Source organism: Lissotriton vulgaris, chromosome 4_1, assembly GCF_964263255.1.
Source record: "Lissotriton vulgaris chromosome 4_1, aLisVul1.2, whole genome shotgun sequence".
NCBI classification, from domain to species: domain Eukaryota; kingdom Metazoa; phylum Chordata; class Amphibia; order Caudata; family Salamandridae; genus Lissotriton; species Lissotriton vulgaris.
The window spans coordinates 220574496-220586906 of NC_141691.1; the positions used below are offsets into that span (position 1 = coordinate 220574496).

Genomic DNA, 12411 nt, shown 5'->3' on the forward strand with positions numbered 1-12411 from the left:
CCCTCTGTCAGGGGAAGAGTAGTGCAGGTGTTCATGGACAACACCACCGCCATGTGGTACTGCAACAAACAGGGCGGAGTGGGGTTGTGGACCCTATGTCAGGAGGCTCTGCACCTCTGGACATGGCTGGAACAACGGGGCATTTCCCGTAATGGTTCAACACCTACCAGGTTCTCTGAACGCCAGGGCGGACGAACTCAGTCGCCGGTGCATGATGAATCACGAATGGCGTCTGAACTCTGACGTTGTGCAAGGTCTCTTTCAGCTGTGGGGAGAGCCTTAGTTAGATCTATTCGCCACCTAAGAGAACGCGCAAAGTCATCAGTTCTGCGAGTTGGAATTTCCAAGGCGGCACTCACTAGGAGACGCTTTTCGCCGCAAGCGGAGTTGTGATCTACTATACGCCTTTCCACCTATACCACTTCTACCCAGAGTGCTAAAGAAGATAGAGAGCGACCGGGCCCAAGTCATTCTTGTGGCTCCAGATTGGGCTTGAAGAGTATGGTAGCTCAAGCTACCCAGCATGGCTATCGATTCCCCGATCCGACTGCCTCTTCGGGAGAATATTCTGTCGCAGCAGCAGGGGATGGTCCTCCACCCGAAGTTGTCCACCCTCCACCTACGTTCGTGGAGATTGAGCGGCAGCAGTTGACGTCTTTTGACCTGCCTCCTGAAGTTTGTGATATAATCTTGCCAGCCAGGCTTCTCTCCACTAAGATGGTATACGCCTGTAGGTGGAATACATTTGTTATAAGGACTCGTCCATCTTTTTTGCCAAAGGTTGTCACTGCCTTTCACATAAGGAAGACCATCACTTTGCCCACTTTCTTTCCGCCTCTGCATCCTTCAAAAGAGGAAGAGAGGCTCCACTGTCTGGACCCAAAACGTGCGCTCTCATTTTACCTCAACAGCACACAACAGTTCCGGGTGGATGACCAACTCTTTGTTGGCTACGTCTGCACCAAGAAAGGGCGGGCCATGCACAAACGGACCATCTCTTGATGGGTCGTTCTGTGCATTAAGGCTTGTTATTCTTTGGATAAAAAGGAGCCTCCAGTGGGGATACACACCCATTCTACCCGGGCCATGGCAGCCACTACTGCTTTGGGACGGGGAGTTCCCTTGCATGACATCTGTCAGGCAAATACCTGGGCCTCGCTGCACACGTTTACCAAGCATTACTGCCTGGATAGCCAAGTCCGGAGAGACGGCTTCTTTGGCCGTTCTGTTCTCCAGGACTTTCTGGTGTGATCTTGTTTCGCAGACCCACCACCGGGGTTGGTAATGCTAGGGTATCTATTCTAAGGTAAGAAATCTATCACTACGTGTTTCTTTCAGATGCACAAGTTACTTACCTTCGGTAACAATATATCTATAAGAAACATTAGTAGTGATAGATTCCTTACTGCCCCACCCATCCTCCCCGCTCTGCAAAGTGATTTCTAGGGTTAAGGTTATCCTTTGCAGCAGCAGGGGAGGGTCCTCCACCTGAACCTGTCCTGCCTCCACCTCCTTGCGTGGAGATTGAGCTGCAGCAGTTGACGTCTTTTGGCCTGCCCCTCGAAGTCTGTGATGTTGTCTTGGCTGCCAGACATCCCTCCACTAAAACGGTATACGCCTGCAGGTGGAATACATTTGTGGCATGGTGCACAGCAAAGGCTGTGGATCCCCTTTCTGCCCCTCTTTCAGAGGTCTTTGTTTTTCTTCTATCTTTGGCCCAGCAGGGCTCTGCTCTGGGCACTATCGAGGGCTATCTCTCTGCCATTTCAGCCTTTTTACAGCTTCCAGATCAGCCTTCTCTTTTCAAGTCCCCTGTTGTAAATAGATTCTTGAAAGGCATCATGCACATGTTTCCTCGTGTCCCTATCGTGACGCCTCAGTGGGACTTGAATCTAGTTCTGACTTATCTGAGGTGTGCTCCTTTTGAGCCACTTCACAGCTGTCCTCTTCATCTTCTCACTCTAAAGACTGCTTTCCTGGGTGCCATCACCTCTGCCAGAAGCGTGAGTGAGCTCCAGGCTCTTTCTTCTAAACCTCCTTTTCTCTCTGTCCATCCGGACAAAGTTGTTTTAAGGACTCGTCCATCTTTTCTGCCAAAGGTTGTCACTGCCTTTCACATCGGGCGCACCCTCACTTTTCCTACCTTCTTTCTGCCTCCACATCCCCCAAAAGAGGAAGAGAGGCTCCACCGTCTGGACACAAAACATGCGCCCTCATACTACCTGAATCGCACACAACAGTTCCGGGTGGATGACCAGCTCTTTGTTGGCTACGTGGGTGCCAAGAAAGGTCGGGCCGTGCACAAGCGGACCATCTCTCGGTGGGTTGTTCTGTGCATAAAGATTTCTTATTCTTTGGCTAAAAAGGAGCCTCTGGTGGGGCTGTGTGCCCATTCTACCAGGGCAACAGCAGCCACTATTACTTTGGGACGGGGAGTTTCCTAGCATGGCATCTGTCAGGCAGCTATGTGTGCCTCGCTGCACACGCTTACCAAGCATTACTGCCTGGACAGCCAAGTCCGGAGAGAAGGCTTCTTTGGCCGTTCTGTTCTCCAGGACTTTCTGGTGTGATCTTGGTTCTCAGACCCACCACCGGGGTTTGTAATGCTGGGGTATCTATTCTAAGGCAAGGAATCGATCACTACTTGATTATTTCAGATGCACAAGTTACTTACCTTTGGTAACGATATATCTGTAAGAAACATTAGTAGTGATAGATTCCTTACCACCCCACCCATCACCCCCGTTCTGTGAACTGATTTCTAGGGTCCTCCCTAGTTTCAAGGCACCAGTGGTCAGTTTCTTGCATGGCTCTGCGTTTCTGGTGCGGAAAGTCGTGTACAGAACTGACGTCAGCACAAGTGGGCACGTCTTAAGTAGCTCCAGCGACATCATCTCGGCAACAACGATGCACGCGGAGCCGCATGACTACGCCTACCGACGCGCAGGTGTACTGTTGACACAAACTTTCCGGATCCAGTCTGACCACTGGGAGTAATTCTAAGGTATGGAATCTCACTACTGTTTCTTACAGATATATTGTTACCGAAGGTAAGTAACTTGTGCTTTAGTAATGTAACGTAGTAGCAAAACGTTTTTTTGTTTCACTTTTTTTTTGACCTCCATTCCAATATGATCTCTTCTTTGACTTCTGACCTTTGACTCTCTCTTGCACTACATAAAACCCGGACTTCTTTCTCTTAGTATTGACTGTCTTGCTTCCCTCTACATGACGGATAGATTTTTGTTAGTGCTGCAACAAGCTCAAGGGCGCTCTTCAAATGGCAAGATCCCTCGCCTCGGAAGACTGATAAACGTAACCCAATATTTTTTGTCACTCAAATGGGTGCTGCAATATTACCATATTGCAACATAAGAAACCTTAATCAATATGTACTTTGCCCGAGTGCTTTAAATCGTTCTATTTTTAGTAACTGAGGGATGTCCGCATTCTGAATATTTTTTCCATTATTGTTTTCTTAGAGCCTACTTAAATCTCCTTGTTTCTTTAGTCAATGGCATTACTTGTTCTGACCTAATTAAAGTGTCGCCACTAACCTTGGAACCCTTTAGCATTACCTATAGCAAATTGACAGCTATATGAGGAAAACCTTTCCATTGAACATTAGGTATGAAAAGCAATCATAGCAACTTTCTTAATGACTGGTTTTGAAAGACCGGAAGGCATTTGGGAACCTACCTGTAATACCAGATTTTCCAGTCTCCTAATTACAAACATTTGCGTGGTACAGAACTGTTAGCAAATTTCGAACCTTTGGACTGTGGGCATCTATAGCCGTCAATCACTACACTTGCACAGGAGTGCATACTCAAAAGCGATCTATATTGAGGCTAGAACGTTGTTATTAAAAACCTTTATCACTAAATTTCTGGTATAGATTGGGTGGCGTTATGCAGTGTGTTATTGACGAAGTCAGGAACTATATTTTTTGCTTTCAGAATCATAACGAATAGGAATAACTTATTTATTCCATTAGTTGTCTTAGTTTTTTTTCTTTGTTCATATCTTTCTATTGTTATTTATCACTAATGAATTTTATTGTAATGTATGTTTTATTTGTACTGTTGTTCCAACCAACTATATGAATTCATATACAGCCTTGATAAAACCCCAGGCCTGCGCGTCTTTAGGGTGTTAAACACATATTGGTTGGTCTAACTTCTGAAACAGAATCTCCATAATTACGTTATAAATTCAGATCATACTCATTTTACAAACAATTGGAGTTGTACCTCACCCAGAATGTATTCAACACTGTAAACTGTTTACCCTTTTACCTAAATCTGTGTATATTATTGCCCCTGCTCAAACCTAACCAAATTTAAAAAATTGTTTTTAGTGAAGTACATGGTTTACCACAAGTTTGGAGTACGTCTGAAAGATTTTAATGAACAGAGTTACTTTAAAAGAAAGTGGTATTTCGGTTTGAAAAGCAATATATTCATTTACTTTCTCAATTTGTTGTTCCCACAGGGGAAAAAAGAGCTTCAGGTTTCTTTGTTCCAAACATTGGTGCTGCTTATGTTTAACGAAGGAGAGGAGTTCACTTTGGAGGAGATAAAACTGGCTACAGGAATAGGTGTGTATCAGATGCAGTTGTTCCATATGTACGTTAACAATTGAAATGCTAATGCATGTTTCCCCTGCAGAGGATGGAGAACTAAGAAGAACACTGCAATCTTTAGCATGTGGCAAAGCCAGAGTGTTATTGAAAACTCCCAAAAGTAAGGATATTGAAGATGGAGATAAATTCACCTGCAATGACGATTTCAAACATAAGCTCTTCAGGATAAAGATCAATCAAATCCAGATGAAAGAAACGGTTTGTTTTCAATTTGTTAATCAATGACACCTTTTTATGAAACAGATATGCATATTTGTTGGCCCTGTTGCATCATCTATACATGTTTTCAAATTTTCTGTACAAATAATGTTATCACAGATGATTGTCTACTTATATGAAATCTGAACTATTGTCTAAAGAACTGGTTGGGTCTTAAATAATTCTACTTTGGGTGACGAAATTCTTCAAGTTCAAAATATTATTCTGAGCAGTCTTGGCTACAAACAGTTATTGAGTTGTAACTGGTTTAATTGCAATCTTGTTTAATCCATTCACTTTCAGGTCCTATATTCATTGTTATCCCTATTATGGGTCACTTGGTCTTCCAAACCTCTGCCTGAAAATGTCTACCAGAAATATTAGTTTCCGTAGATTGTTGTCTTGCAGATCTTAGCTTCAAGTACAGTGTCCTTATCCGCGGGCATGCTTTGCTTCGTGTCTCTGGTTTTAAGTCTGAATTCCAACAGCTGCTGATCAACATGCCGTTTGATGGGGAGCACCTCTTTGGCCTACTAATTGATCAGATTTTGGATAACATAAAGGACACCAATACACACAAAGGGATGGGAGCTCTCCTATCCTCATAGCCTTGCTCCACTCTCACCACACACAGTCTCGTGGCAGCGCGAAGGTTACCTACCCCGAGGCTTCCTTCTATCAGAGAAAGCTGCAAACCCAAGCATGCCAAGGATAGTCCAAGGGCACATACATGGGAAATAATACCAAGGGCAGGGGTGGAGATGAAACGGCTAAGGGAGGCGCCCCTACCAAGCAGTGACTTCCTCTCAACCACACTACGCCTGTCAAGGGACTTCTGCAGGAGTTCCTTCCACAATGGCAAAACATCACCTCCCAACCAGTCAGTCCTGGCCATTTTAAAGCAGTTACTGCCTGGAGCTCACTACCCCACCACCAGACATCCCACCACACAAACACTCCCTTACCCACAACACTAGCAGCTTCTCTAGAGAAGGTGGATGCCCTTTTTTCTCAAGGGAGCCATAGAACCAGTGCCGCCTCAACAACGCGGCAAAGGGATGTACTGCCTGTACTTCCTAATCCCCAAGAAAGACTGGTCCCTCAGGCTCATCCTCGACCTTGGACCCCTCAACAAGTACATCCTGTCGGAGCATTTCCACTTGATAATGCTCCTGGACATCTTACCACTAATGCGGCAAGGAGAATTTATGACCGCCCTCGACTTGGACATTTATTTACCCATCCTGATCCACCCTGCACATAGTCACTACCTCAGAATCATTTTAAGTCGACAGCACTTTCAATTCAAGGTTCTGCCCTTCACTGTCAACTCCACACCCAGGGTTTTCATCAAATGCCTGGCAATGGTTGCCGCTCCTCTCTGGAGAAGCAATGTCTACATCTTAATGTATCTCGACAACTGGCTGATATTGAGTACAGCAAAACACAGTGTCTACTTCACAGTTCACTTTAGACCTTCTTCACAATCTGGGCTTCACCATCAATGTGAGCAAGTCTCACCTTCAGACACTACAGGTACAACCCTTCTAAGGGCAGTACTGGATTCAGTCACTGGAAAGACTTGCCCCAGTCCTGCTTGAGTGCAAGCCTTTCAGTCCTTGCTGCCTCCTTTTCAGCCAGGTCGACAGTGATGTGCTGGCATGATGACTTCCTGTAACACCATTATTCCCCATGCCTGACTGCACATATCCGGTCTACGGGAAGATCTAGTGTTTATAAACACAAGCACCCATCGCTCGCTGCAGTTGTTGCAGGGCAGGCCTTTCCTAACCCAGTAAACTCCAATTGACCATCACCACGCCTCTCTCATGGGTTGAGGGGGGCCACATCTACAGGTCATCATTGATCAGGATTTGTGGACTCTTTTCCAACAGGCCTTTCACAGAAACTATCTGGAGTTGTTGCCCATTCACTTGGCACTGAAGTCCTTATTCTGCCTTGTTAGTATCAAGACAGTCCTGATCAAGACGGACATAATGACTGCCATGCACTACCTACAGAAACGGGGGCACGCACTACTCCCAGCTGTAGGGATTGGTAAAGGACATTTGGTGCTAGGCGATCCACCACAAATGTAACCTCCTAGCTGAGAACCTTCCAGGAGCACACAGTGACTTTGCAAACCTGCTCAGCAGGCCGCAGTAAAAAGTTCACGAGTGGGAACTCCACCCAGAAGTCCTGCTCCCCTATTTTCTGCATTCGAAGTTTCCCGACATAGACTTGTTTGCAACTGCCGAAATATCCAAATGCTCAAGCTTCACCTCCAGATTTCCACAGTCCATGGGCCGTGCACAATGGAACTGGTCAGGGATATGTGCCTAGGCTTTTCTGCCTCTCCCATTCCTTCAGTTTGTGATTCTAGAGCTTTGGCAAATCTTGCTTACACTAATTATAGTGGCTTCCAAGTGGGTCAGGTAACCTTGGTTCGCAATCCTGGTCATTCTCCTGGGAGGCCCGCCGCCCCAATACTCGAGCCTGCTATGCCACAAAGTCGAAGAGGTTCATCCACTACTGTCTACCCAAACAAAGTGACCCACTAAAAAGAAAAGTGAAATACATTGTTTACTAGCGGTTGCATTTGCAATGCTCAGACCTAGCTGACACATCAACTTGTTTACATTTAGCTGCAGTGGCAGCATTCTTACAGAACAGGGACCACTCTTATCTGTTATTAAAGCTTCCATGGAAGGGCTCAAGATGGTTATCCCTCCCATTCTTGCCTTCTACAATCTGGAAGAGATATATAGATGACGTGTTTTGCATCTGGTCAGGAACGGAGGAACTCCTGTTGGAATTCCTTAACTGGCTGAATGCACAAGATGAGAACCTTAAGTTCACTTGGATATATGACAGAAACAAAGCAGTGTACCTTGACCTCGATATTGAATACAGCATGGGCACCATTAACACCTGTGTACATCAAAAACCTACAGACAGGAATTCCTTGCTCTCGTACGATTCCTTTCACCCAAGAGCTTTGAGGGACAACTTGCCCGTAGGGCAGTTCCTGAGGTATAGACGCAACTGTTCCAACACCAGCACCTTCCTGGAACAATCTGAAGTATTGACATCTAAGTTGACCAATAGGAACTACCCTATGAAGGTAGTAAAACAAGCCAAAAAGAGAGCTCTCAACACCCCTAGGAGTGCTCTTCTAGAAAAGGCTATCAAGAAGAGGGACAACTGTATACCTGTGGTCATGACGTTTGATCCTATGGCCACCAAAATCCGCCAGTCCATCCGCAAGCATTGGTCCATCCTGTCTAACAGCGAGTTCCGTATGCCACCCCCGAGATTTGCATTTAAGAGGGCGACCAATTTGAAGGATAAACTTGTACACTCAAGGGCCCCCCAGGCACTAACCGATCATAATTCCACTGTACCCAAAGGCCACTTTCCGTGTGGGACATGCTCTGTATGTCCACTCACTAAGAAAAGCAAAAGTGTGAGTCTCACATCAGGGAAGGAGTGGTTCCAAAATCAGTTTAGTAACTTTAATTCCACACAAGTGGTATACAGGTTAACGTGCCAGTGTGGATTGCAGTATATAGGTCTGACTTCGCGCAAGATCAAAGTGCGCATACAGGAACATCTTAGCACAATAAGAGCAGGTAAATTAACAACAAAGCTTGTTCAGCACTGTTCTACTGAAAAACACACCTTTCAGTGGACAGTGCTTGAGAAGATCACAGGCTCCCCCCAGAACATTGATGAGATCTTGTTGGCTAAAGAATCGCGCTGGATCTATAATGAGAAAACTGATAGAGTTGGGCTCAACTAAATCATTGAATGGAACAGGAATAAACTGTGAACCTGGGTCTTATGTTGCCCCACACTGGGACCCCCTCTATGCATTTGGGTCATGCCTCTCGGCCAAATTTGGGTTCACTATCTCCCAGGCTAATCAAGGAGCGGTTCCGTGTACATTTGCTCATTCTGTGCCCAGAATCTAGACTCTCCATATTAGATGCCCCTTGAGGGTTAGTTCCTATCCAGCACGCACTCCCAGGCTCTGTGATACTCTGGAGTTACTTTGGATCTCATTACACTATTTTCAGTATGCTCAGGGGGGTGAATTGCATACAATATGATCTATTTGGACAGGTCCATATCCAGCTCATCATTCCCTTGCTTAGTGACTAATTGAAGTAATTAGTGTGTCTTTCTTCACTTTTTATATATGAGGTTGAATTTCAGACATACTGGAGCATTATGTTCCCTGTCCTCCAAGCCTTGTTTTATTACCTAGTATCCTTGCCAGGGCATCGTTGCAGTAGTATAGCACCTTACCCCCTAGATAGGGCTGTGTCAGTGTATACCGCTGTAGTGATTGAAGCCCATTGACTAGGCTAAGATGGCCGCCACGCATGGAGTCACGATCACGTGATGTGACGCGATGGGCGTGGCTTCACCGGCGCTGCGTTCTTCAGTGCTTCTGGTGTGGGCGACCGACACGGCTGAGGAAAGGCGTCTTCCCAGTTCGTCACGGTGAGACGGATTTTGAATCAAGCGCCAGGGAAGTATGCTTTCGATTTTCGCTCCTTGGGCTAAATGTAATATGTTTGAGCCCGCCGGCTCCGCGTAGCCTCACATGCTCAGATTGAAGTGGGTCACGATCGTGACTGTTAACTCTCAGTTCGCTCTGGCTGCATTATTGTTGACGTGTGGGTCGCTGAGGTTGGTGCGCTGCATCATGGTATTTACAACCAGCACCCTAGTGGTGGACCTTCACTAGGTTGAACAACCCTTGTCAGTAGTTTGTGATATCAGCGTTAAGCGTGTATGTCACTTGTTGCTCAGTCTCGAGTATAGGTGTAATATACATGAGGTGCTACGTGGCATAACAGCACAAGGGAAACTACAACTGTGTATTTGTTTCTTCCATTTTGCAGATATAATATTTTTATTACAAATCAAGGGGCACACTCACGTTTCGAGTATCTAGGGTCCCCGTTTGATACCGGAGTGGCTGGTATGCAAAGCTTTGCTGCTCCTGGGTAAATATTCCTCACACTACCACTTTGTACATACCTTCATAGTATACCTCTGGCCAGCCTGAGTCTACATGTTTTTAACTACGTACCTGTTCTCCATTGACAGCACGTTACAGAACTGAGTGTCCAAAAAGAGTGAAGTGGCAGCACTTGAGTGCAGCCCTGATGAAACTGCTCTACGCTATACAGCAGTGAAACATGTCGGCACTGTAGGTAATGGTATGCATGACTAGCTACCAGCCTTTTTAATACTCAAGAGCACGCAATCACCACCCTACGAATAAAAGTGAATAAGGGATTGGTGTGTTGTGTGTGGTTTTAGGCACTCTATCATTATGTTTGTGTGTGTTTGTCACTAGCAGAGTTTTCTGCACTTCACTGTAGCACTTTATACGTTGTTTGTTTTGGACTCGTCTTCTTTTCTATCACCTTTATTTCCCCGAGGAGCGAGTGACCACCGATGATGAGACAGGGGCCTGTCTGGAAATTGCATACCAGTTACCCCGCTTGGTGGTGTTTCCGTGAGGGGTCACTTGCTTCTCGCACATTTTTCCTCTATTTAGAGTAAGGTCCAATGTGTGGTGTGGACTGTTGTGAACCACTAAGATTGGGGTCACTCTGAGAGCTTCGCTCTGTTGGGTTGTCTTGGAGAACAGATATTTTAAACAAGGCAGAGCACAGTGCATTATCTCATTATAATGTGGATAAGAGAGTAGTGGGGAGTGGGATGTATTTGACCCCCCATATGTCACTGATAGATTTGCTCGCTATTTGGATTGGGTCTCATTGTATATTATTGACTGTGAGTGGAGGGCGACCCTTTCCGTATTCCCTCTAAGCTCCATTATTGTTTGAGTTCTACAATTTGGGGCCTGGAAGGTGGCTTTCTCATTTGCAATCACTTCCCTCAGACATGTTAGCGAGATCCAAGCGTTTAGGTTAAAGGAGCCTTTTTTAAAGATATTGTTGACAGTAGTCCTTAGATTTATTCCAAAGTCTCTACCCAAGGTGATATTTTATTTATTCCGTAAGCAGACAATCAAATTACCAGTGTTCTTCCCGCGTCAAAACTTGGTAGCAGATAGGGTACTTCACACATCTATACTACTATTATAAAGAGAGAACTCTGTCCTTTGAGCCAGGTAAACTCAAAAAGTACACCACCAATCCAAACACCCAAGACATCTTTGCAAACCTCAGGGCAAGCAGAAGGACATAGGCTATATAAAAAAAAAATATATACGTTCTTTAAAAAATTTAGGAATAAAAAAAAAGTAGTCCCTTGGAAGTAGAGCCGGCCGCGACGTGCGTGATGACATCGGTAGCGCGGGGAGGAGCGGCGTTCAGGAGCAAGAGGAAGAGCGGCGGACATGAGCGCGGGGAAGAGCTAAGGACAGGCGGTGAGGAGCGGGGAGAAGCGGAGGAGCAGTGGAACGGTAAACTCAGCAGCGCGGGGAGGAGCTGAGGTAAGTGAAGCAGCCGCGGGTGCGCACTGAGGGACGGGCGGGGGCCATGAGTGCTCGGAAGCCTTTTCCTCAAAGTCGGGTCGTTGGGGGAAACAGCGGACACGAGCGTGGGCAGAAGCGGCCAGGACCAACAAAACCGGAGCAAAGAAACACTGTAAGTACGCTCTGCTGCTCCCGGCCGCTCTGCTGCGCCTCTCCTGCTGCAATGCTGCCTCCAGCCCACTTCTGCCCCGGGCAACGCCAAGGCGGGCTGCTAGCTAGACATAAAGAAGGCCCTCATGTACGACCTAGGTGGGACAAAACAGGTTTGTAAAACCCAACACTTATTTGTAGCCTTTTCAAAACTGCACATGGGAAGGGCCATTTCAAAAACCGGAATAGCTCGCTGGCTAGTCAGGTGCATTCACACCTGGTATGCCAAAGCCAAAAGACCACTCCCTACTCTGCCAAGGCTGCTTTCTACATGTAAAACGCCAGCTTCAATGGCTTTCCTAGGCAACATTTCAATAGGGTTAGTTGGTATTAATTACTGCCAATAATATTAACAGCAACATTAATATTGAAAATAGTAGTCACAATTATATTTATGATAATGATTTTCAATGTAATAGTTTTTTTAAAATCTGACTTCTGGCTGCAGATTCCTTACCTTTTGAATTTCCCAGGCATACGACTGGATCTGGAAACTTTTACGAGAGTAGTGCCCCTACACGCCGTCGGGAGGCTTCTTTTAATTCCATGCAGTGTCATTGGTGCCGGAAGTGACATTGTGGTCACCTATAAAGGCACCACTCAGTTGTTGGGACATCAGTTATTTTCTTTCTGTGCCAGTTAATGCTGATCTGGAGAAGAGCTACCCTTTTGTCTCTTTTTGATTGACTTTTTGGGGCATTTTGTCAAATATTTTTTCTTGTGTGTCGAATGTCATTTAGGAAGGTAGACCGCGTGGCTCCTATCACCACGCCATGTCAGTTACCGAGTCGCACCTTGTCTGCTTATGATATCTTGAGAGCGACCACGACTCAAAGTTGTGCTCCGACTGTTGCAGGGATTCTGCTCAGACACAGAACTGTGCACAGAGACCCAG

General features: G+C 45.9%; 1 protein-coding gene across 1 annotated transcript in view; it reads left to right on the plus strand.

The window, feature by feature from the left end:
- Positions 1–12411, plus strand: part of CUL4B (cullin 4B) — a 938104-nt gene that overhangs the window by 799383 nt on the left and 126310 nt on the right. Inside the window, exons 18-19 of the mRNA XM_086918515.1 lie at positions 4495–4600; positions 4671–4843. Coding sequence (XP_086774641.1) covers positions 4495–4600; positions 4671–4843 — 279 coding nt within the window. The remainder of the gene's footprint in view (positions 1–4494; positions 4601–4670; positions 4844–12411) is intronic.